At 44.9% G+C, this 26,151-nt stretch overlaps 1 protein-coding gene and 2 long non-coding RNA genes across 8 annotated transcripts in view; 2 read left to right on the top strand and 1 right to left on the bottom strand.

The window, feature by feature from the left end:
- The window catches only part of Sh3rf2 (SH3 domain containing ring finger 2), a 105,630-nt gene that overhangs the window by 561 nt on the left and 78,918 nt on the right, over positions 1 to 26,151 (bottom strand). For 3 of the 5 annotated variants that reach the window (XM_059246762.1, XM_059246763.1, XM_059246764.1), the window contains 4 exons: positions 15,586 to 15,677; positions 13,999 to 14,169; positions 6,192 to 6,454; positions 2,299 to 2,657 (listed from right to left, as the gene is read on the bottom strand). In XM_059246762.1, coding sequence (XP_059102745.1) covers positions 2,299 to 2,657; positions 6,192 to 6,454; positions 13,999 to 14,169; positions 15,586 to 15,677 — 885 coding nt within the window. Of the gene's footprint in view, positions 1 to 2,298; positions 2,658 to 6,191; positions 6,455 to 11,944; positions 12,947 to 13,998; positions 14,170 to 15,585; positions 15,678 to 26,151 lie in introns of those variants that run through there. The other 2 variants (XM_059246765.1, XR_009375370.1) reach the window with 2 other exon arrangements.
- The window catches only part of LOC131896178 (uncharacterized), a 43,506-nt gene continuing 27,732 nt past the window's right edge, over positions 10,378 to 26,151 (top strand). Inside the window, exons 1-2 of the long non-coding RNA XR_009375373.1 lie at positions 10,378 to 10,758; positions 25,890 to 26,074. This is a non-coding gene — a long non-coding RNA (uncharacterized LOC131896178). The remainder of the gene's footprint in view (positions 10,759 to 25,889; positions 26,075 to 26,151) is intronic.
- LOC131896177 (uncharacterized) lies at positions 12,787 to 15,104 on the top strand. 2 transcript variants are annotated; one of them, XR_009375371.1, is made up of 2 exons: positions 12,787 to 13,388; positions 14,121 to 15,104. It is a non-coding gene; the product is annotated as an uncharacterized LOC131896177 (long non-coding RNA). The 2 variants fall into 2 exon arrangements; XR_009375372.1 differs by having other exon boundaries at positions 13,949 to 15,104.

The raw sequence follows: 26,151 nt of genomic DNA, 5'->3' as shown, positions 1-26,151 counted from the left end.
CCATTGGGGAATTATAACCAGTGCTGTGATGAGAGAAGAGTAACCAGCTGAGGCAGTGGAGTAGCATCTAATAGGCAGCTCCTCAAGGAAGCCTTTCTTGAGGCAGAAGGATTTAAGAATAAGAGTGAATAATTTGGGAGCCATAGAGTCAGCGGTGGTCTTCAAAAGGACCCTTCTAGAAAACACAAGTTCACCTTTCCTCTCTCCCCTCTGCTTTTCCTTAAGGTCTATCTCAAGGCCTGGCTCTTCCTCATCAGTTCTCCTGAAGGCTCCTCTTAGAGGTCTCCAAAATTGCCTTAAGAGTGCTCATCACAGACTTGGTTCCCTGGACACTTGCTGTTACCATCCAGCCTTCCGAGCATTGACTGACATCCCCATTCATTAAGACCATGAGACAAATATACAGACCAGAGACAAATATACAGACCAGCATATCATGTGTGTCTTTAAAAGATGGAAGATTCAGAGTCAAGTGCACAGGCACTTGGAGGCTGAGACAGGGGGATTGTGAGTTTCAGACCAGTTTGAACTACATAGTGAAAATTTGTCTCAAAACCCCAACAAAACCTAAACGGAAACATCAGAAGTAACCTGAGATCTGGAACTCTGGGCCTCTCCATACTGGCGACACCTGGCTGAGCTGAGGACTAGCTCCCTTTATATGAGGCAGTGTCTCCAGTTTGCTCGAAGCCCCATCTCTCTTCACTGCCTCTCCTGTCTCCTAGGCAGTTGTGCATCTTGCTTGGCAACTGCAGGTGTTTGTTTTAGCTAGTCACTGACCCAGGGATTAATCAAGTGTTCTTTCTATGGTACTTCTTAGGAATTACTTCTTTGTGCCACGAAATTCTCTCCTTTTTGTCCCCAAGTTTCCCATACTTTCTGATTCTCACTGTTTGCAGTGGGAGCTTGGGACTTCGGAGTTTGGGGGTTGTGTCTGATGACTTGGGATATTGGACAACTGGGTTACGGAATCCTTTAGATTGCATGAACATCGGAAGTTGGAATAAACACTCCCAACTCTTCTGTCATTCACCATGAGCTTTTCCAAATGCAGTTCTGCACAAGCTTCGTGGAAAGAACCTGGGCTTTCCTATAGGATACAGATGTCAGCTGTGTGGCTTTGGGCAATGTCGTTTAACTCCCCAAGCCTCTGCTTCCTCATTCTAAATGAGGATGAAAATAATACCTACCTCAGAGGGTTGTTATCGAGGTTTAATGAGATGGAACACATGGAATTCTGTGCATGGTGTCTGTTAGCATATTTAGTAGTTAGTAAAGGCTTAACAAATAGGAGGGAACTCCATCCCATCCATTTTGTAGGGAGTGGGTAATGGTGGGACGGTGGTGAGGGTGGTAGTGAGGGGGAGAGGACTGATGAGTGTGGTGATGCTCAGTGAGCTGAAGGATTGTGATGACCATCACCTGATTCCTTTAATGTCACCTTCTCCTTTTCATCATCTCTCTTGTTTCAAGGATCTTATAAAAATCCATGTCTTCTAGCACAAAAATCTCCAGACTAGATGTTAACAGATCTGATGAACATCACAGCTGTCTCAATAAGTTAGCAGTTAGAATTATCATTCGATGTGACTTTGACGTCACTTAGATTCTCCCTTGTCTTAGTTGTTCCTGTCATCTCATGAAAAAAGTATGTATCAAGTCCGGTGTAAGTACCACACATGTTTTATATAATGTCATCTCCAAACCCTTGTACGGCCATTAGACTTTTAGGTTTACTTTTATTTACCTAACATTTTTTTAGATTTATTTTTATTTTATGTTTATAGGTGTGTTTTGTTTGCATGTCTGTATGTGCACCATGTGTGTGCCTGCAGAATCAGGGGGAGGCATCAAATCTGGAACTGGAGTGGTGGGTGGTTCTGAGTCACCACAAGGGTGCTAGGTACTGAATCCAGGTCCTCTATAGGAGCAGTAAGTACTCTTAACTGCTGAGCCATCTCTCTAGTCCCTATCTTATTATTTCTATGGATAGGCAAATAAGTAAATAATGAACGAATCAACAAAGCCCCAGAAGGGTGAAGTGTTTTGGCCAGAGGCACCTAACCAGAGTGGTAATTCAAATCAAGCCATGTTTTCTCCAGGCCGTTTCTGGATCACAAAAGAAGCATGTGTCAAGGGAACGAGGAGTATGTTTATCAAGGAGAAGGTGCAATGAGTGGGTAGGGGTGTGTTGTGTGTGAAGATCTTATTGGCGGCTGCCAGTGTGGTTGGCAATGTCCGTGGTGTGCAAAGCTGGGAGGCTAAAGGGTGGGGCTCCCAATGTCACTCCATTCCTACCTTTTCGATGCCGTTTTTTGAATTTTCTGGTTTCACTAAGATGGAGGGTGGGGCAGATGCAGGCGGCTTGGGTGGCGGCTCACTCTTGACGGGCATTTCTTTGCCTTCCATGATGAGGGAACTGGCTGCCGAGTGGCTCCTGGTCTTGCCACCTCTGCTGATGCAGGTCGGGGCAGGCTCCCCAGTGGAAATGGGTTTAGACCCCACGTCCACCATCATGGGTGTTGGGGAAGAGGTCATTCCCTGTGGCCGACAGAACTGGAGCTTCTGAGGCCGGATCACCATGGTGGGACTGCGCCTGAGGGATCCCACCATGAAAGTGGGGATTCCTGAGTGGACTGCTCTCTGCAAGGATCCATCTGGGGGATGAGAGAGCAGGCATCAGCAGGTTGCATGTGGGCTGGGTATGCAACGTGTCCCGATCTCCCAGAATAGACAGGTAAGGGCTTTCCTAATGTGACTGGGCTCACACACTCCTAGGGTCTTTCAAATGTGACTTATTCTTTCTTTCTTTTTTTTTTTTTTTAGTGCTATTTGCTATTGCTGGCAGCAGGTAAATGTCTAGCTGAATGCTGTGTGAGGTATCTAAAGGTGTGCTGCTTCAATTTACGAGTGTCTATCCCCCCGCCCCCCAACCACACCTTCTCTCTTCCTCTAGCCCTTTTGGATGGCTAGGGAAACAGACACACGAAGTTTCACAGTGAGCAGTAGACACAGAGGCCGGCAGGCCGAAGAAGAAGAAAATGAGGAACACAAGTGAGCAGACAGCAGAGAAGGAAAGCCGAAGAGGGAGAGGAGGCCACCGCCATTCGCTTGCTGAAGAAATGGTTAATAGAAACTTTAAGTGTGAGGGTGAGGCAGCAGCTGAGAACACTACCTGTACTCATTGTCCGCGTTTACTTCCTGCTCAGAGAAGGTTCCCAACCACAACGCAGAGTGTGGACTACGTCTTACGAGATGTACAAACTGCCAGGCAGCGCCTGAAGTCACAGATGTTTACTGGCTGTCACTATTATGTGACGGACAGAGCAATGTGAAAGTCCAACGGTGTGGGTTTGTGCCTTACTGAGACAGTCCTTTCTCAGTTAATGGAAACCAAGTCCTCCCCAAGAGACTCTAAGGAGGAGGTCCCATCCCTTAGGCGTAAGTTCTATAGATGACCAAGGAAATGGGAGGCTCCTTGCCTTTGGAGAAAAGACTAGGAGTTACTCTTGCAAAGCATGTGGGGCCAGTCTCAAAAGGTCTCCAAGCATTTGAAGAACCACACATTATTGATGATGGTCTTTCCTAACAGTTCTTGTATACATTTTTTTTTTCCCTCCAAGACAGGATTCTCTGTGTAACAGCCCTGGCTGTCCTGGAACTCACTCACTCTGTAGCCCAGGCTGGCTTTGAACTCACAGAGATCTGCTTGTCTCTGCCTCCCAAGTGCTGGGATTAAAGATATGCACCACTACTGCCCAGCTTGGACGCATGTTTGAATCAAAGCCACAGAGGGCCTGAGCCAAGCCACACTCTGTATTGTGGTTGTAAACCTTCACCAAGCAGGAAGTTACGGTGGACAACGAGCCCAGGTGTATTCTCAGCGGCTGCAAGCATGTTGGCATTTGCTGAGTCTGACCTTTCCATTTACACATTTGTCTGTCACCCCCTCTCCCCCACAGCCCCCTGAGCTGTACCAGCCTTTGGAGAGACTGACAGCTTGACCTGCCTCACCTTGGAAAAAGGGAGAAAAGAAAGCTTCTGGAATTAAGGAAGGCAAAACAACACTAAGCAGACATGTCCTTGGCTTCCATGGATGTGGGGTAAATCTGGCTTCTTGCCTATCTGGTTAGCTGGTTAGTTTCCAATTTTCAAGAGATCTAATGCTCTTTTATTACATATGCATACAACACAAGCAGTCAAAGCTCCAGGTCCATCAAGAGTTGCACAGCAATAAAGAAGCAGTGTATAAAAAAAAAAAAATTTGAGCAGCCGGGTGGTGGTGGCACATGCCTTTAATCCCAGCACTTGGGAAGTAGAGGCAGGCAGATCTCTGTGAGTTCAAGGCCAGCCTGGTCTCCAAAGCAAGTTCCAGGAAAGACGCAAAGCTACACAGAGAAACCCTGTCTTGAAAAGCCAAAAAAAAAAAAAAAAAAAAAAGTGAGCTGTCATAAGTGGAATCCAATTCTTTGTGTTGCTAAGTGGTCTAGACTGAGGGACCATTTCAACCCTAGACAAGCTCATGATATAGATGGACCAAAGATAATCTGCTTAGTTGTAATAGTAATGAAGTGATTTATATACTAATAATTAAAGTTACTTTACTAATAAAAAAAGTCATGTTCTCAAGAGCTTGTTATGTGGTAGACACTGTATGGTTAAGTCTATTCGTTAAATCTGATAGAGATACTATGCCAATATTGTATAACACAGGGAGGATAATGAGGTGGGTATTACTATTTCCATTTTACAAATGAGGAAAATAAAGAGGACAGTCATTTGTACAAGGCTGTTATGGTGAATAATCGGTAGGGGGCAGAAAGAAGGGGCTGAAGGCTGAAACGAGGTACGGGTGGGTATGAGAGACCATGGTAGCACCATGGTGGGCTTCTCCTGACCCCAGCCTCTACTAGGCCTGAGTTTCAGTTCAGTTCAGTTTCTGTTTAGATCTCAGTTTCTGTTTCAGTTTCTGCTTTTGATAAGGCAGGGAGGGAGATATTGCATATCAGGTGTGATTCAGCACTTACAGCCCCAGACAATCAGAAACATATTAATGTGGCTGCTGCTTGCTTGGCCAATCATGTTTAGGATGACCTAATCCCCTCCTGGTTGTCTAGAAGAGGAGCCTGTTAACTTCTCTGGGGATTGTTGCCATTTTGTTGTGTGGCTGACCCTTGCATGCAAGAATTCTTCTCTGGAGAAATAAACGCTCTTGCTTTTGCCTATGTGAGTGGTGGTCTTTTGTGGGGTGGTCTGTGGACCCTAACCGGTACAGTTAGAGGCTTTGCAGGTGAGTGAAGACCCTTGCTTTCTTTTGTTCTTGGAGACTTGCCCTTTTGACATACTGTTGCTTGTGCTACTCTTCTGTCCTGCAGGGTTGGTTGCATTTCATGTTTAATCATCTGTTGAGATGGCAGGAGAGACTACAGGGCCAGTTTTAAGTTGGGGATGTAGAACAAATCGTATGTTCCACACTTGGATTGTGGCAGGAAGGAATCCTTCTTGTTTTGTACAATGAGGTTTCAAGATCTTTTCTGAATTCCCTGCAAATGAAATCTCATGCAGAAGTTTAATATGTTGAGGTATTAACAACAGCATGGTATTAATGATAGACCTGCATGTACTGCTATGTGCTCAGTGTAGATGTTATATAGGGAAAAAAGAAAGTCTTGGAACAGTGCACAGAGTGTGACTAGAAGGTGTCTTATCAGTCTTGAAAAATTTGGACCTGGTGGGTTCAGGATGTAAGTTTTACTTTTATGTAGCCTTAAAAAAAAACTTCTCTGCATGTATTATGTAAATAACATAGTAGAAGACAGGGGTTCTGAATACTGTCTTTAGAATCTTGTCTTATACCCCTAGCTCCTGCCTGCTCAAGGGGTGTCTCCAGACAACAGTCTGAAAAGCATTGAGCCAGCCACATCAGTCTTCCAGCTGGTCTTAGGAAGAAGCAGCACCCCCTTGGCTACAATGTAGTCACATGGTGCCACTCAGTTTGGTATCACCCCCTTCATGTATGTATGAGTGGACCCAGACAGTGGCCTTCAGTTGGTCTAGGCTACACTCAATAAAAGCACTCATCCCTTGGGACTTGAACGTTTGCAGAGGCTCAGCTCAAAACCAATTGTTTTTGTGAAAAACTTCCAGTGTGTCCCAGTTGGAACCCCCTTCATTTACCTCTAGGCACATACCTCTCTGCCACCACTTACTCTTTCTCATGCTGCTCCGCCCTTTCCGAAGAGACCCTTGTCCCGAAGTCCCTGGGCCAGGTGGACTTCCTGCAGGGTTAACCACGGCAGTAGGCACAAAGACAGATTTGAAGGGTCTGCTTTGCCGGGGATCACCTTCTGAAAAGCTACCCTGGGAGGACACAGAGGAGGTGGGTAACGCCCATGCGGTGTAGACAGTAGGGTTCCGAGAATCTGGAAAACTAGACGTCTTTCTAGTTGTTGAACTGTTTTTTTTTTTTTTTTTTAAAAAAAGAGAAGAAATGGAGAAAGAAAATGTTCAGTCAAGAGTCCCATTTCTTTTTTTAAACAGCTCCCAACCATATGAATGTAGTCACTCTTAACCACCCACACCCACTCTTTTGTAACCCACAGACCTGTCTAAGTTGATCCCACCTCCCTGCACCTTAATGACTATGTGGGTCCTGACGGCAGGGAGAAGGGCTCCTGAGGTCCTGGTGGAATTTGCACACCCAAACTTCATTCTTCCATATAGCTCTGATCACCCTTCACCCCCACACTCCTTCAGCCCAAGTTCAGGGCACAGGCCTTAACATGAACTCACTGTACTTTGCTCATTTTGTTTATTAAGTCTTTATTTAGTAGCTTTCCCACTAGATGCTAAACCATTTGAAGGTGAGGGTTTCTATGGCTCGTTTTACAGCCTCCATGTTCTGCACGTACTGCTGATTAATGTGTGTGTTGAGTGTGCTCGATGTCTTCCGCACTCCTTCTAGCCATTTTGGTTAGCATATGTTGAGTGCTTACTGTAAGCCAGACGCTGGCTGGATACTTCACGCATATTAAGGTGAGTTCTACATAACAGTTTTCCAAGATAGCACCGCTATTGCTATGGCTTTATAGATGTAAAAAAAATCATATAGTTTATGGGACTGGAGAGAGGGCTCAGTTGGTAAGGTGCTTTCTGTGAAACCATGAGAACCCAAGACCAATATCCAGCATCCATCTACAAAAAACCAGCCATGCTGGGGGTATTTTGTAATCCCAGTTCAGGGGAGGTGGAGACAGGCAGATCCCCGGAGCTTGCTGGCCAGTCAGCCTAGCCGAAATGTTGAGTTCTAGGTTCTAGTGAGTGACCCTGGCTCAAAAGGCAAGATGGATGATTCCAAAGGGATGACACTTGAAGTTGACCTCATCTGGCTTTCACACCCACTTACACATACATGTGCATTCTCTTACACACACACACACACACACACACACACACACACACACACACACCACACGGGGCGGGCGACGGGGGGGGGGGGGAGGAGCGGGGAGAGACAGATAGACAGACTGACAGGGAGAAAGAGAGACAGAGAGGCAGAGGAGAGGAGATAGGCAGACAGAGACTCATGGTTACTTGTCCGAGCAACTACCAGACTGGAAGTCTGAAGTCAGGTCTGCGCCAGCTCCTTTTGAACTATACCAACTCCGGGGCTAGTTATAGAGACAAGAGAAAACTCTGTCTTGCACCTGAAATAAACTAAGGCAACTGGTAGCCCTGAAGTGACTTTGTAAGATGCTAATGCTTCAGCCTTGGGCTGTGATGTCATGAACAGCACTAAAGTTTTATAAACAACAAGCTCATGGCCACTGTTTCCAGTCTGCAACCCCTGTGCGGGGCATGGCAGGAGCTGTTACTTGACGTGTCTTTCTCTCCCTCTCAACTGGTCCAAACCTGGCATCTTATCTCCTATGCGTAGCCCATCAACCACTCCATCACTCTGCTGATTAAATAGCCCCTGATAATTCCACAGAAATAACGAACTCCACCAGGGCCCTGGTGTAGAAAGCCCTTCTGGTGTCCTACCCCCCCAACACCCCCACTACCCTCCATGGTTTTCTTTAGGCTGTTCCCCTAATTCCTCCTCCTTTTCTTTTTCTCTCTGTTCTGCTTATTAAGAAGCCACAATGTGTATTATAATAATGAGTCAGTGTTGCATGAGGTAGGCAAGCTATTGTTTAACTCTGGCCAATGCTATTCAAGAAACATACGCGGCCAAGGGCCCTAAGAGCTGATGCCTGCAGCAAGGGACCTTGAATACAGAGCTGTCAACCTTCTCTGGTCTCCATGGTGTGGTCAATAGAGAGTGGAGGAATCACTTAGTGAGAAAACAAGTCTGTATTCTAGAGACGAGGCCTAGGAAGTGGTGAAGATCTCCAGCAACTAACTGGCTTCCATAGCAGAGTGCAGCTGATCCATCCGTCTTCTGAGCAAGAGGCCTCTTGGAGTTACTTGCTGCAAAGTGCATCGGCAACAGGCAAGACTAGTTCTATTGGTGGAAGTATTACTAGTTCCCAAATCGTTTCCAGCAGGAGCAACAGAAGCAAGGACAGAACACAGCTAATTAGGCTCAGGTCAGTCTTACTCCACCAGTCCCTTCTTTGAATGACTGTTGATGGCACCAGGGATAAGCTCAGCACTGGGCTTAATTCCAGGAACTCCTAAATTGTGATTTTTCCCATCCAGTGCTGACTCCCTCTTTGTCTTTTGGCAAAAAGCTTAGCACTTAGCTAGCGTTTTCTTCCAACATCAAAGCACTTTGCTAACATGTATTAATTAATCCCCAGGAAACTCCAAACCTGAAGACATTATGATCCTTGTTTTCCAGAGAACACTGAAAGACATTCTGGGCTTAATTGGGAGGAGTGGATATTCTGGTTTGCTTTGCTAACAGGTCCCCGTGTCCCTTTCTGTCTGTGATATTAGCCCTTGTCCTGTTTTCAAAGACAGCATTCCACATAGCAGTTTTGTTGGTCTTGCCATGGGAAGCAGCCTCCTACTAAGAAGAAATGTTGAACCTTAGCCATCTTTATAGTATCTGTGTGGGGAATGAAAGGCCAGGCAGTGACGGCCCCTTGTCACCTTCCTCCACCCATAAGGCACAAGACAAGGCAGGCATACTTGTCTGTGAAGGCTACAGTAAAGAACCATCCTGCCTAATTACATAGAAATGAATTTATTGGGAGTACAAGAGCCAGGTGGAAAGGACCTGGGAACAGGATGCAAGTGGGCAGCTTAAGGTTCCGTGGTGGATCTGAGGCAACAGTATGGATCAGATGTTACTGCTGGCCTCACCATAATGACTTCCAGCTTCCCTCCCTGGATCCTGTTTCAAAGTTTCAAATAGGACTGCAAGATTGGCCAAGTTAAGCTGGCATGGTGGCACGCACCTGTAGTCCCAGCACTGGGGGATGGAAGCAGGACGATACGTATCTTAGTTAGAGTTTCTATTGTTATGAAGAGACTCCAAGACTACAGCAACTCTTATTAAGGAAAACATTTAATTGGGGCTGGCTTACAGGTTCAGAGGTTTAGTTCATTATCATCATGGCAGCATGCAGGCAGACATGGGGCTGGAGAAAGAGCTGAGAAACCTACATCTGGATCCTTAGGCAGCAGGAAGAGAAAGACTCTGGGCCTGGCTTGAGCATTTGAAGCCTCAAAGCCCATCCCCAGTGATGTACTTCCTCCAACAAGGCCACACCTACTCCAACAAAGTCACACCTAATAGTGCTACTCCCTATGAGCCTATAGGGGGTTATTTTCATTCAAACATTAAGGAACTCAAGATCAGCTTTATCTATAAAGTAAGTTTAAGGCCAGTCTGGGCTACATGAGACCCTCTCTCATGTACTACCAACCTTCAGGTAAAGAAAATTAGTTGTGGGTGGGATGAGGAGAAAGTTGAGGACCACCGCCTACTGAGAGCACACAGGACAATGACTCAAGTGGATGTTGGTGCTGTTAAGGAGGGGTTTGGATGCTGAACAGATGGACATTTGACAACTGCTCTGTAAACCTTGCATATGTCTTCAGGGGCAGAAGAGAAGAGACTTCAGGGAAGCAGAGGTTTAGCTGTGGTTAATAAGAGAGCTAGACACTTTGGAAGCTGGAGTATTTTTTTTTTCACTATGGGCAGTTAGAAAGGCCAACTTATTGCATTTTAAATAGAAACCTTGCCATTTTTGTCATTTTTTTTTCGATATTCTTGCTGTGTAGCTCTGGCTGGCTTGATATCCACAACATGGCCCAGCCTTGTCTCAAACTCATGCCAATCCTCTTATCTTGCCTCCCAGAGTGCTGGGATTATAGGCATGTGTCACAATTCTCAGCTCTGGTCAGTTCTTAGCTGTAGTTAATCCCTAAACTGTGTCTCAGTGTGTCAGGGCACGATGTTAGAAAAGCAAAGGTTTCAGCGCCCAGGGGACACCTCACGTCTCTGAGCCCCGGACTGTTGGCATTATACACCGAAGGCACTAAGGGCACTACAGAATCATCGTTGTAGATTGGAAACAAAGAAAGCAGGTGTCAAAGGGCAGAAAGGGGCCTTGAAGGTGCTGTCCAGCCTACCGGGTTCTCACGTAGAACTTGGTAACAATAGCAGAAACGAAGGTGACAAAGGACAGTATGTTCCAGTTCTGAGGACTGGGAGGATGAAACATAACACACGGAAGGGTGGGTAGGACCAAGGGCTAGATGTACCCGGCTGGACACGTTTGGCAAATGTCATTCACCTCTAAGGTGAGTGAGGACGGGAGCTTTCTTTGTATGAGAAATAGACCGTCAAGGAAATAACACTCAGATTCTCTCTAATGCAACAGCACTTAGGAACAGAGATTTTTGTTCTTCTTGGGAATGCCCCTTCCCCATGAGAAAACCATGCCCCAGCCTTAACACCTCGTGATCTGATAATGTTCGGATTTCTGCAGACTTGGAGACAGCCTCAGCTCACTGTCAATCTGTTAGCACTGGAACCCCACCACTGTCTGGCATGCAGCCATTTGAGAGGGGTGAGCACAGATCTGCATGGCCTACTTGAGGGCACCGGCTGTCTACCCAAGAGAAAAATCAAGGATGAGAGAATGGAGGCAGGAGCACTGGTAGGCTGGAATCCCACATGCACACGGTGACCACACATCCCAGTTATCCCAAGACACTGAAGGCTTTCCTCCGTTTATATTTACTCAGAAATATTCATGTAGAGATGGTAAATAGATGATCACTCTCATTCATACTAATACTTTGGTGACTCATCCCAGGCTCTGGACTAAGGCTGATATATAAGCAAAGACCTTGGCAGTCTGATCCTACAGAAGATCAGCATCCTCCTTGCCCCTCACTGCTCTTTCATGGTCACTCCAAATTCTTTCAATACTTTCTAGCTTTCGTTCACCTCATCAGACTCTACCACCCCTGGGAGCTGTTGCAGTCACCTCCCCTCTAGGTCTGCCTCTCCTTTTATTCCTTGAGGATTTTAGCTTCTGGCTGCCTTATTAGTCTCTTGACACCCCATCACACCACAATGATCTCATCTAATCTCATCTAATTAACGGCTTTAAATAGCATCTCAAGACCAGGACTCTCTCTCTCTTCAATACTAGACATGTCTACTCAGTGGCTCACCGGCATCCATACTTGTGTTACTAATAGGCACCTCGCACTTAATCGGCTGTGAAGTAAGTGTTTGCTTGCCCACAGCTCAAACCCAGCTGTTAGTATTTTCATCGCTGTCATCCAGATAAAAGAGACACTCTCTTTTGGTTAACCAGAGGGGGGGAAAAAAACCCCTCGCCTTCACCTTGAATCCTCTACCCCTTCATACCTGATATTTAGTGTGAGAAAACCACAGATGCCTCTAGCTTTAAGGTGTCTGTGGAATCTGCATCTGCAAATTACCACCACATATGCTGACAGCGTGATGACTTACCCTCTCTGTAGGATTGTTAGGGTATTCTCTTAGCTAGATTTTCTGTCTCTACTCTTTCTTCTCTACAGTTTATTCTCAACCCAGCAAACAGAGAGATTATGGTTAAACACAGGTTAGATCATGCTACTCTTCTGCTCAAAACCCTGCTATTAAGTTAAAAACCAAACCCTTTATTATGACCTAAGAATTCTAGATGACTTGGCCCCATTTACCATTCTGACCTCATCTTCTCTTGGTCTCCCTCTCATTTGCTCTTGTCCAGTCTAGTTGGTTTTCACGGCAGGTACATTCCTACCCCAGGACCTTTGAACTTGCTGTTTCTGTGGCCTGGAATGTACGTCTCTTCAAGATCAGCTTGGCTTACTTCCCCATTTCCTCATTCTCCTTTCTTCTTGGCAAGGCCAGATCCTTACACACACATGTAGTTGTGTGCATGTGTGTGTTTTATTTACTAATATTTTCTCAGGTCCAGGAAAGGTATGGTATCCGACATATAGTTAACATTAAGGGACTGGAGAGGTAGCTCAGTAGTTAATTTGTTGTTCCTACAGAGGCCCTGAGTTTGGTTCCCGGCACCCAGATGGTAGATCACAACCATCTGTAACTCAGGCACCAGGAGATCTGGTGCCCTCTTCTGGTCTCTGAGGGCACCAGACCTGCACACAGTGCACATGCGTGCATGCAGGCAAAAATGCTCATACATATAAAATCTATAAAAACATTCAATAAATATGTTTGAGGAGATGACAGCATCAGTTTTAGTTTGCCATTCTCCCGACAGCTTCTAAGTACCTTGCATTGAAAGGAATAGCCATGATGACAACTTCTGTCACGTTAAAAAAAAAACAAACAAACAAGAAAACAAACAACAAAAAACCCTTTTCATGTAACTCTGATCCTTGAGGACCTCATCTTTGTTCTCTTCTAGAACGGGATCCTTTGCCTCACCAGCTAGCCATGTGGAGGAAATGCTATCCATGAAGAATGGAGCCTTTTATGGAACCCAAACCTTCTAAGCTGTGTCTCCTTTCCTCAGCGCCCACTCATGGCCTCAGTGTGGTCTGGTGCACATCATGCTCCCTTTGTCCTTTGTGTTCCACAGGTAACCACCCCACTTCCTCAGTCTCTTCCACGCTGCAGTCTCTTCTTTCCTCACCATGGTTGCCAACCCTCCTCCAGACACAGTGCTCCACCTAAAAGAAGGTCTGCCAAAGCGGCAATAGGACCTTGATGCTCACAGAGTCTGTCCCTTTCCTGGAGTTCATGACCCTTTTATGTGTCACAAAGACAGGGCTTAGTGGGTGACAAGGGCCTTTTTGCCTCATAGCTGGGCAGGTGAGCGTGGAGGTAGGAGGAATCACAATCAATCTGAGGACTGTGTGAATTGATGGGCACAGCGTGAAGAGGCAGGACAACACCCCCCCCTGTCAGTGGCACTGATTAGGTATGTCACAGGGAAAGCTAGGAGGAAGGGCTCCTTCAGGGTAACTGGTCTTTGATCCGGGGCATGGCTGGACAAGTATTGAATCCATGGAAATTCTGCCTCCTACTTGAGTGTCCTGAGAACCTTCCTGAGATGCTCCAGGGAGGCATTTGGTCACATTTTCCAATTAGTCGGTCAATGGTATTGTTTTGGTGTCAGATGTGATGTGGGAAGTCTGGGACTCGGCCACAGAAAGCTTCAAAGGCAATCCTAAGCAAGCTACTTCACTGCGTATCAGTGCCTTCATCTAGAGAATAATATACACCAGGCGCTTTGCATGGCCAGAGAATTAAATGAGGCAAAGCTGGGCGCTGTGTTTCACACCTGTAGTTCTAGCACCTGGGAATCTGAGGCAGGAGGACTGTGAGTTTGAGGCTAACTTGGCTAAGTTCCAGGCATGTTAAAAAAAAAAAAAACCCAAAAAACAGTGAGACCTCTGGGGGGGAAGTTATAAATATTTTGTGAGTAAGTTAATGGGATACGAAGGCAAAAGCTATTTCTTGGCTTTTACTCTATTAAAGGCACGGGGTCCATCCTCAGTTCAACCCACAGAAGGGTCCTGGCGATGTACCTGAAAACAGGGATGACGTAGTCGCTTGGAAAGATGCCAGCTCGCCCCGTGACTAAGGAGAGACCCCTCAGCCAGCCATCTTGGTACTTCCCCAGCACCCTGATGCCTTCTCCTTTCTGCAGGTCCAGCTCGTCAGGTCCGTGGGCTGAGTACGAGTGCAGGGCTACACACCTGGAAACACAAGGAACTCGTGCATAAGGGAGGCGGAGGAGGATGCTGAGGAGGGCGCAGAGCTGAGGAGGGGCTGGGGGAGGCCAGTCCCTCCAGCTCACCTGCCAGCACCTAGCAACAAAAACCATTAAAAATGGAAACTTAAGCATGGGAAGGCAGACAGGAGTGGAACCACCTGGCTGACATGCCAGGGGACATCCTGCTTTCGTCTCTCCACTCCATAGGGCACCGCATGGCTGGAAATCAGACGGGCCACCGTGGGCACCGTGGCAATGGGGAGCTGGCCTCCAGCACGTTAGAGACTTGAAGGACAGGGTCCGTGGGAGAGGTGTGTGGGAGTCTACCTTAGTGCTTTCTCACTACTGTCTCCTGTTGTTCTGAGGACAGCAAGGCTCGGGGAGACAAGAGTCATCACAAAAGCCTCTCTGAAAACCCTCTGTGGTGCGGGACTGCGAGGAGGGCTTTGTTTGACTTCCAGGAACGGCCTGGGAGATAGCTGGGTGCCAATTGTAAAGTGTACGTTAGGAAGTCGGAGGCAGGGGTGATGATCCTTATTATTTTTGCACACAGTGATTCCCACTGGCTGGACAGTAGGTGGAGGAGAATGGGTTTTGTATCATGGAAAAATGTGAGTGAGGAGAAAATAGACACTGTATTCTAAAGTTCACACAGGAGTCAGGGAGGTGGCGTCCAAGTATGAGTCACGGATGTGAGGACACTGGGGAACAGTGAGGCTGAGGCTGAGGACATGAGAACAGCTGCCTCGTGAGAGCCATTAAAGGAAGAACTTGATTGCCTTGCTGGATTCCGGGTCACTTCAGCCAGGCATGTCCAAGCCTTTGACATTGTGACACGATGTTGTCATCTACAAAATTTATGCCCAGAACTGTATAATTGAGTTTATAAAAAATAAAAAAGCAAAATAGATCTGCTAATGTTTTATGTCAGCTTATGATTTTGTGTTGGGCTGTATCCATAGCTCTGTTTGGTCTCATGTGGCATGTAGGCTGCAGGTTAGACATGCCTGGTAGTCCTTTGAGATCCTAAGGACTCGGAGACACCCCTAAACTCGTTATCAAAATGGATCTTATTTGCCAGTGTTTTTCTTACCTCCAATGCTGAGTCTATTTATTGTTTTTTTTTACTGATTATAGTAAGTCAATATTAATTTATGACCCAATATTTTAAACCTGAAGGGAGACAATAGAGACTGCTCAATATTCAGTCTCCTAGCAATGCTGTAGTTACTAATCTGCATTTTTCTCATCCGAGCTCATCATCATCAGTGGTGGAAAAGGAAGTGGGGTTAGTTGTTTGGATGCTATGGTTTGGGCATGGAGACTAGGTGGTAAAGGGTTGTAAAGATGAGATCTCTGTGCCAGAGTTGGAGGAGGGGGTGCTGAGCTTTTTACTCACATGTTAGCTGAGAGGTGTTGCTGGGAGCTGGGCACACTGACCATGGCGGTGGAATGTCCCAGGGAGGCAGGTGCAGGGTGAGATGTGCTGACCTATACAGACAGAAGAGACAGTCAAACAGAACCAGTGAGCACTCCAAGCCAGGTAGGTGAACAAATCACAGAGCAGCCTGACACACACAACAACAGCCATGCCCAGCACAGCCCAGCCAGCCATTTCTCTGGATTGTGGCCTTGGGTAGAGTGAGGTGGAGCAGGTGTCTTATGGCCTGTCCAGGTAGTGTTCCTGGGCTGAGTTCTCAAAGGATTGCAGCAGAGTATGGCAGGGTGCCAACTTAGAGTCTGCAGAGCTATAAGCTTCTCCTGTCCCACCCCACCCAGCCCCTGTGTGAAAACCTGCACGTTTAAAACAACAGGACATCTAACAGAGACTCAGGACTTAGCTCTTCCCCCGTATTTTTAAGTGCCTTGTAAGTATCAGCAAATTTAGTCCTTACCAGAGGTAGTTTATTAATCTCCATTTTTTTTCCATCAGAAGCTGAGACACTTTGGGGGGACAACAGGTACTTAACTAGGACAAGCACAATTTAAAATGAAGTCTAGGATATGAGCCAACCTGCTCATTCACTACTGATAGTTTTAACACACACACACACACACACACACACACACACACACACACACACACACACACACACACATGTCTTAATCTTAGCAGTGTACTCAATAACTTACAGAACATGAATCTGAATCCTTTTCATTTCTTCCAGCTACAACCAGAACAGCAATAACAGAAGCCTCTGAACTCTGCCTTCTCTTCTAGGATTCTTCCCAATGTCTAACAGGCTGATGCGCTTAAAGAAAAAAGTGTGTGTGTGTGTGTGTGTGTGTGTGTGTGTGTGTGTGTGTGTTTGTGCGTGTGCACGTGTGCATGCATGCATGCACACACAAAAGTGGAGGTCAGAAAACTATTTATAGGAATCAGAATCGGTTTTCTCCACTATATAGGTCCTGGGGGTAGAATTCAGAGCTTAGATCATCAGGCTTGGCAGCAAGCACCTTTACCTGCTGAGTCATTTCATCAACCCTTACCTTGTCCCCCCCCTCCCCCACTTCTTTCTGTTTTGAGACAGGATCTCTCATTGGGACCTGGGGCTTGCTGACTATGCTAGGCTGGCTAGTCAGTGAGCCATCTCTGGGATTACAAGTACACACCACTACATCTGGGTCTTTTATGTGGGTTCTTGGGATTGAATTTGTCTTCTCACTTGTGTGGCAAGCATTTGAAAGGCTGAACAATCTTAGAATATTTTCCTGCTTCCCCTTTCCAACCTCACCTTCTGTCTTAGTTAGGGTTTTTATTGTTGTGACGAAACACCATAACCAAAAAAAAAAAAAAAAAAAAAAAAAAAAAAAAAAAAAAAGTTGAGGAGGAAAGGGTTTGTTTGGCTTACACTTTTACATCACTGTTCATCATTGAAGGAAGTCAGGACAGGAACTCAAACAGGGCAGGAACCTGGAGGCAGGAGCTGATGCAGAGACCATGGAGGGGTGCTGCTTACTGGCTTGCTCCCCATGGCTTGCTCAGCTTGCTTTCTTATAGAACCCAGGACCACCAGCCCAGGGGATCACACTACCCACAATGGGCTGGGCCCTTCCCCACCAATCACAAATTAAGGAAATGCCCTACAAGCTTGCCTACAGTGCTGATCTTATAGAGGCATTTTCTTAATTGAGGTTCCCTTCTCTCAAATGACTTTAGCTTGTGTCAAGTTGACATAAAACTATCCAGCACAATCGACTTCTTGGCAACCTGACACACAAACACATCACTGTTAAGCCACAACCTTTCCCTTTTTGTTCATTCCCTAAGATGACACATTAATACCAATATTACAATATAAAACATTTTATAAACTTAAAATGTCCCACAGTCTTTACAAATTCAAACACATTAAAGTTCAGTTTTGTTTTTTTAAATTTCAAAGTCTCTTTTACAGCCTACAATCTCTTAAAATTTAATCTCTCAGCTGTGGAATCTCATAAAATCAAAAATAAATTAAATACATTCTTACTTTAAGAATGAAATACCAGGCTGGAGAGATGGCTCAGAGGTTAAGAGCACTGGCTGCTCTTCCTGAGGACCTGAGTTCAATTCCCAGCAATCACATGGTGGCTCACAACCATCTATAATGAAATCTGTGCCCTCTTCGGGCGAGTGTATAAATAAATAAATAAATAAATAAATAAATAAATAAATAAATAAATAAATAAATAATAAATATATTAAAAAAAAGAATGAAATACCAGGGCACAGTCACAGTTAGATCAAAGCAATGTCCACTATCTTGGATTCACTCATAATCTTCTGGGCTCCTTCAAAGAGATTGAGTCACTTCTCTAGCCCTGCCCTCTGCATCACACACACCTTGTCTTCCAAACTTGGGCAGGATTCACTACCCACAGCTCCTGCTGTTCTTGATGGTCATCCCATGGTTCTGGCATCCGTGGTGATATATTGTGCACCCCAATAAAGACTATCTGGGGATCAGAGGACAGAGCCAGCCACTAAATTAGACATAGATGTCAGGCAGTGGTGGCACACACCTTTAATCCTATCACTAGGGAGGCAGAGATCTCTCCGGATCTCTGTGAGTTCAAGGCCACACCAGGGTACTAAAGAGAAACAGAACCAGGCAGTGGTGACACACACCTTTAATCCCAGGAAGTAATATGGCAGGACAGGTATATAAGGTGTGTGGAAACAGGAACTCGCTCTCTTGAGGCTGAGGATTTCGTAGAGGTAAGCTAGTGGCTGGTTGTGTTGCTTCTCTCATCTTTCAGCTTTTACCCCAATATCTGGCTCTGGGTTTTTTATTATAAGACCTTTTAAGATTCACGTTACAGGCATCTCCAATGTGCTGGGGTTTTCTGCTGTACCTGGGCTGCACTTTCACCAATAGCCTCTCATAGGCTCCCTTTATGGGGCTAAGCCTTAACTTCTTTGCATGGTCCATTCAGTTCTGGGTCTTCAATTACTACTGAGGCTGCACCTTCACCAATGGCCTCTCCTGGCCTCTCACAATGCCAAGCCTTAGCTGCTCTCCATGTCCCTTTGTGGCTTCAAAATCAGTACCACCTGGGTGACTCTTGCATTACCAAGTCCGGCTACCAGCTCGAGGTACAACCTTGGCCACCTCTGGAACACAGCTTCTGTGTGCTCTCAGGAAACACTTCCCAGAAGATTTCACCTCACTGATATTGGCCTCCCCCCCCCCCCCCCATAGGTTTTCTCTGTGTAGCTTTGGAGCCTATCCTGGAACTTGCTCTGTAGATCAGGCTGGCCTCGAATTCTTGCCTACCTCTGCCTCCTGAAGTGCTGGGATTAAAGGCGTGTGCCACCACCACCCGACACTGGTCTTTTTCTTAATCACCAGTAATTTCTCAGCTCCAGCCAACCAGCATTGATTACACCATTAAAACAATGGTGATTTAGTGGTCCTGGTCTCTAGTTAATCACAGCCGATTCTTCAGCCCCAGCTGGCCAGAACTACTGATTCTTCACACAAAGGACCTGGTTGAATCTTTGCTTCCCTCTGAACCTTCACAAGCCAGGCCGTCATTGTCTGCACTGCTCTCAACATTCTTGTCTTCAAATCTCCGACAAAACAGCTCACTGAACTCTTAATACTCAATGACTCTTCTAGCCCAAAGTTCCACAGTCCTTCTTTAGGCCTCCCTAAAACCTTGTCAAGTCCGTCCCAGCAATATTCCACAATCCTGGCACCAACTTCTGCTTAGTTAGGGTTTTATTGGGGTGAAGAGACTCCATGTCCTGGGCAACTCTTATAAAGGAAAACATTTAATCGGGGCTGGCTTACAGGTTCAGAGGTTTAGTCTATTATTATTATGTGGGGAGCATGGTGGCATGTAGGCAGACATGGTGCTGGGGGGGGGTAACAGAGTTCTACATCTGGATCCGAAGGCAGCAGAGGCTACACCTCCTCATGCCACTCCCTAAGCATTCAAATATATGAGTCTATGGGGGTCCTTCTTATTCAAACCACCACACCTTCCTCTACTCCTGTTCTTCAGCTCAGCCATGCGGTCTCTTTGGCCACGCTGTGTTTGTCCTTTACTCTCTCCTCTTTCTTGTTACTTCTATTTCCTATTAAAAATCTAAATCACAAATACATCATGTGCACAGCAAGTAGATATACGATTTTATGTACCACTTACATAATAGTATAGGGGATGTGTGTATCAATGCCACTCAACTCAGACTACAGATGGAAATTGGCGATTGTACTTAGCAGCTCTCAGCATCTCTCTCAATAGCCACATGGCTCCCCCCCCCCACCTCTAGAGCAGCGGTTCTCAACCTGTGGGTTGTGACCCACAGGGGTTGCATATCAGATAGCCTGCATGTCATATATTTATACTACACATCATAACAGTAGCAAAATAAAATAAAGTTACAAAGTAGCAAGGAAATAATTTTATGATTGGTGGTCGCAACATGAGGAACTGTATTACAGGGCCACGGTATTAGGAAGGTTGAGAACCACTGCACTAGAGGTAGTCATAGTGATAAAATGTGAGCTAATCATTCCAGGGCTTTTCTGGGTAGCTTCTCCCACTCTGGCACACATCCTTGCACACGCTTCTCTGTTCTGTCTGCTGTGACCGTTGCATGAGAGACCACACAATCAGTGCATTCAGTGACAGGGAGGTTTGCTGTGTGTATTGTGGCTCCTGTCCCGTATTTCACAGCAGGAATATACCACCATGGGACTATTCTATTGTTTATATGTCATTTGGGCGGCTTTTAGTTTGGGGCTGTTATGAACAGGGTTGCTCTGAACATTCCTGTACATGTCCCCTGTGCCCATGGACAAGAGTTTCTCCAGGATATACACCTAGGAATGGAATTGATGGGCCGTAGGGTAGGAGCCTGTTCCGTTTTAGTAGGTAATAACAAATTGTTTCCCAGTGTGGCCGTAACAATTTACACGTCTGCCAGCAACCAATGACAATTCCTGTTATTTTAGAGTCTTGCCAGCATGAGGTAACACTCAGCTCTTTAATATCTGCTCATGTGGTGGGGTGAAATGCTAGTTCATTGTGGTTTTACATTCACATCTCTGAAATGCCAATGAATTTGAGTTTATTCATTTTCCCTGTTTTCAAATGTTTACCGACTATTCTTATTACTTGAAATGCCTGTTCCTATCCTTTGTCTCTCCAAAGCCCTCGGGTTATTTATTATTTTTCTCATTAAGTTGTGGAATTCTATTATTTTTAGATATAAATCCCTTGTAGCTTGTATTTTTTTATTATGTAGCATCTTTTGATGGACGGAAGTAATTATATAATATTTTGCTGTACAGTTCTCACTTTTAAAAAATCTTGGCCAAGATGCCTTTTAATCTCAGGGTCCTGAGGTATGCTTCTACGTTGCCTTCTGAAAGTTTTATGGTTTTACCTTTCATATATAAGTTCTTTAGTCCACATGGAATTGATTTTTGACGAGGGAGGAATCCAATTTCATCCTTTGCCCACATGGATACCCAATTAGCCCAGCGTTGGAGCTCATTCTTCGCTTCTGACCCGCGGAGCTGTTTGCTATAAATCACGTCTCCACACTGTCTGTTCCCAGGTTTTCTAGCACGTTCCATTGGCTTAAAAGAAGCTGGAGCTACGTATGAACACGGCTGGGACTTGGTTTTAAAGTAAGAAGCAGCGATGTCTCATCAGCAGGCTTCAAGCCCCGTCCCAAACAAACCCCGCCCCTTCTCTGTAGAAGTCCCTTTGCCCCTGGCTTTTCGTGGCTCTGTCTCAATGTTAGAGTTACTGTTTTGAGTTTCATGAAAACGAACTCTGGAGGTGTTGAATTTGTGGATAAATTTGGGGGGAGTATAACTACTTTAAGATATTGAAATATAGGTGTGATGGCACATGCCTATAACTCCAGCACTCCGGAAGCTCTGATACGAGGATCATGTTTGAAGGCCAGCCGGGGCCTCTCCTCAACTCCCCGCCTATTCCCTCTCCATCTCCTCTTTTCCTCTCTCCTTCCTTCCTTCCTCCCTCCCTCCCTCCCTCCCTCCCTCCCCCCTCCCTCCCTCCTTTCCTTCCTTCCTTCCTTTCTTTTTATTTAACTGTTTGAGACAATGTAGCCCTGGATGGCTTGAAAGTTGCTATTTGGCCATGCCAATTGCCTGCTTCAGCCTCCTGAGTGCCACCCGTGGGCCACCACACCTGGACAAGACACCATTTAAAAAGAAGTACTGAGTTTTCCTGGCTAAAAGCATGACACAATTCACCTTTTGTCTTTTTTGATACTAAGCACTGCAGAACACTTGACATTCTAGTGCCTGTCTGTAATCCGTGCACTGGGAAAGCAGGGGCAGGAGGATCAGAAGTTCAAGGTCACCATTCTGCAACAAACCAAGTTCAAGGCCGACCTGGCCCTGTCTCCAAAAAAAAAAAAAAAAAATTACATTTTAAAGGTTGTAACTTTACACCCAGTACTTGGGAGGCTGAGGCAGGAGGATTGCCATGAATTTGAAAGCAGCCTAGATTACATGGTGAGTCCCAATTAAGCCTGAGCTAGAGAGAGAGACTCTGAAACAAGCAAGCAAGAAAACAAACAAAAACCAAAAAGAAAATTACCTTCCTTTTTTTGGTGTATAGAAATGTGTTTATAAATACTAATTTGAGACTAGTAACCTTGATAATGGCATATGTATTCTCAATGTATTATTCTAGATTCTTTTGAGTTTCCCATATAGATAATAATAATCTTCATATAATGACAAATTTTCCTTCAAATATTCAACCTTTACTACTTCTTGCTTAGTCTGTTGGCCAGGCCCGTAGATAGGGTTCATCAGAAATGTGGCAGGTTCTCTTCTAACCTTCACCATTAAACAAGGTATTTGCTGTAGATTTTTGATAGATTCCCTCTCACTGAACTCTGTTAAGAATTTTACTCCTACTTGATAAATTTTCTAGCGCATAATAAACAGATATAGAATTCTATCAAGCATTAACACATGTATTATTTTTTCCATGCTATGTTTTCTCTGTATTATTTAAAATGTCACATAGGTTTTCTTCTTTAACTCATTAACATGATATATTAGTGGAATTAATTTTCTTTCCATTTTTATGTACTTTTTTTTTGGTATGTATGGGTGTTTTGCTTTCATGTCTTTGCACCATGTGCATGCAGTTCCCGCAGTGGCCAGAAGAGGGCATCAGGTCTTCTGGAATTGGAGCTACAGACAGATGTTGGCCACTTCGTAGGTGCTGGGAATTGACTCAGATCCTCTGCAAGAGCCGTTTCTCTAGCCCCATGTTTTTATTTATTTATTTCATTTTATTTTTAATATAAAAAATATCCTAGTCCCCATGAAACACATGGAGGTTTTTTTTTCATGTTTGGAAGTGTTTAAACACTATTGTCTCAAAACTGTGAAAGAACTAAAATATCCACCTGTCAGTGTTTCAAGTTTTTGTTGTTGTTGTTGTTTTGTTTTTGTTGTGAAAATTCAATTCCCATCCTTTCTTCCTGTCAATCAATATTTCCTTTTTTTTTTTCTTCTTTCTGAAAGGGTCTGGATCTATAGTCTAGGCTGGCCTCAAACTCAAGACACCCCGTCTTGGCCTCCACATGTTGGTGCTACATCACACTTACCTTCCTTCATTTTCTTTAATGGTTATATTATTCTAAAAGATGTCCCAAATGCATACCACACACATGTACACTTTCACGTTCATACATCTACTTCCCCAACACACACACACACACACACACACACACACACACACACACACACAGGGTTGGGGGTAGAAAACAAGGTACCTCACAGGATGGAGGGTGCTTTGTATCATACCTGGTTCATAGATGGACCCAATAAATTTTATTATTGAGAAAAAGAGGCAGGTGAGAGGGCTTTCTCAGTAGGACCCAATTTTAAAAGGAGGTCCAAGAGTCAATCACAGTAGATCAAATTCCCTTACAGAAGACCCAGTGATGGGCAGCTGGCCTCCTGTCTGGGAACATGTATATAGGAATTTTTACTCGATGGTAGGGTGTGCTAGTCTCATGCATCTCGAGCTTCCAAGGAAGGTGGAGGACCAGTGCTTCTCTACAGCTGTGGTTCGAATTGGCATATTTGGAAAAAACTCCAAATCTGACTCACAAGTCAAACCACAAAGACAAAAGTCCTCTCCCCTGAGCTGGCTTATTTGGTCAGGTACAGAATGTCCTCTGCCCTGCCACCTCCACCCTTGCCTTCCTTAAGCTTCCCTGAGCCCAAGGATCTGCTGCCTTTACAAAAAGATTTGGGTTCCAAGGCAGAGATGGTAGGCACTATAATATTTTTGAAACATCAGGGCACACCAAATCCTTAATGATTTGGTGTGTCCTTAGTAATCAATTAATTAATTAACCTTTGTCCTTATTATAACAGTCCACTTGAAGTGTTATAGCTTGTAGTGTAACCACAACATTTAAATAAGCACAGATCCTCTCAAGTCTGTTTTGGGTCCCCTAGCGGCAGTGGTATTTATTCACAAAATATGTCTGTTTAGGATCTGCTAGGGAATAATGGGAATTATGATGGGGTCATTCTTCTCATGTACAAGGTAGACTATGTACTGATAATGCCATCTGCCTGCAGCAGGATCTTGCCTTCCCATTTTCCAGATGGGATCATCTCAAGATGAGATGTGTCAGAATGTCTAGTGGTTCCCATGATTCACCCACCCCGACACAAACAAAAATACCCTCCATCCTTAGAAATCAGCTTTTTGTGTTAGAAAGAGTAGCAGTGAAGTATATTTTTCCAACTGAAGAAAATGGCCATGCATGGAGAGTTGGGTGGATTCAAACCAGTCAAGAGACAATACAACATTTTTTTTTCCCTAGAAACTGTTTCTGAGTTCAGATCCCTGGGGAATAGGACTTCTCTGTTGCTTTTATCATACAATTACAGTTAAGTGGACCTGTATGGTCCTTAACTCTTCCATCTGATTTAGGTGAACTTTAGTAAGTTTTTCTATGATGAGTTGTCAAATTTTTAAGTCTTAGAGTCTCACTTCAGGAGAGATGTTAGGGAGGTTAGCTAAAAAGAAAAGTTTGTTAAAAAAATTTTTTTTTGGGGGGGGGAGAAATTCAGAGAGCCCAGACATCCTTTGACAATACCACGCCCATCTTTGTGATCTTTCCAAAATTTACTATTTGTATTGTTTATTGACTCTCAAGTTAAAAAACCAATAACAACACTTCCTTAAAGTTATTAAAAAAACAAAGGTGAGGACTTTTTATGAAGAAAAGAAACAGGTCAGATCCAGTAGTGTGTGCCTGTAATCCCAGCACATGTGAGGTGAGGCAGGAGAATTGTGATTTTTGAAGCATGCCTGTGCCACATAGCAAGATACTTTTCCTCACTCCCCTACCCCTTGAAAAAGAGAAGAGGAAAAAAAAATAACCAGGACTCCCTGCATTATCAAACCAGCTGTCCCTGTTCCCTTGTGAGCAATTGAGTTCCCTTAATAAACATAAGCTCATAGCCTTAGAAATCACAGACATAGCTTTCCCATGGTAACCTGAAGCTGCCTGATACCTTCTTGGTGGCAGGACAGCGTTCCTCCTTGAAGTATTTTATGGGAGACCATTAAAAAGTACCTCATACTCAGGCTGAGACCTTGGTTGGCGGTGAAATAATCTTTCCTTCTCCTGGGACTAATAGAGCACGGATGCTAGGTCCATCAGCATCCTGGCAACCTCTCTAGAGACACGCTCAGAGTGTGTGCATGGAAGGGATTTTAGCATCTTCTCCAAAGCCATCTCTTAAAGCCCCTTCATGGAAGCATGGGACTGATTTTGTGTAATTCTGAAGTCCAGGCTGTTCTCCATGTTTCTAACTGGATTTAAGAAGCTTGAATTGGCTGTTCCACAGGCCCACAGGCCCTGCCTAGATGATCTAGCCTGCGGCAACTGAATAAATTCAGTTGCCTTGCAAGTAAACTTCTGCTGTCCTTTTCGGTCACTGAGTCAACCACCCCAGCTCAGAGCCCCAGGTTGTTTGGACAATGTCTACCTCTCACCTTCCAGATTTCTTTTGTATCTAACAGAGATAAAGAGAGCCTGAAACATTTCAGACTGTCTGTTTCCAAATGTCCTGATAGTTTTTTTTTAAATCTCATTATGCTAAAAAGATATGAAAACGTGGACCTGATTAAAGAGGAAGAAATCCATAGGACAGTTACGTAACTTCGCTCTTTGTACCCCAGCTTTCTGAGCATATCTGAGCATCCCACAAATGTCCACTGAGTTCTTCCAAGAAGACTGGTGTCTAAACCACCTGGGACAGATGATGAGTGGGACAGTGAAGAGATGGCTTCTCTTACCCAGTTCTTCCTTCTACTGGCATTAAGAATTCGGCAACACAAGAAAATTGAGGTGTATTGGAAGTTAGGTAGTATTGCTTTTTGCTTTTATTTCTTTCCCCTTGAGATTCCCTAACTCAGCCTCTTTTCCCAGAGGATGATTTCC

Source organism: Peromyscus eremicus, chromosome 19 (assembly GCF_949786415.1).
Source record: "Peromyscus eremicus chromosome 19, PerEre_H2_v1, whole genome shotgun sequence".
Classification (NCBI taxonomy): domain Eukaryota; kingdom Metazoa; phylum Chordata; class Mammalia; order Rodentia; family Cricetidae; genus Peromyscus; species Peromyscus eremicus.
The sequence above is the reverse complement of the archived record's forward strand: the minus strand, read 5'-3'. Positions and strand labels throughout refer to the sequence as shown.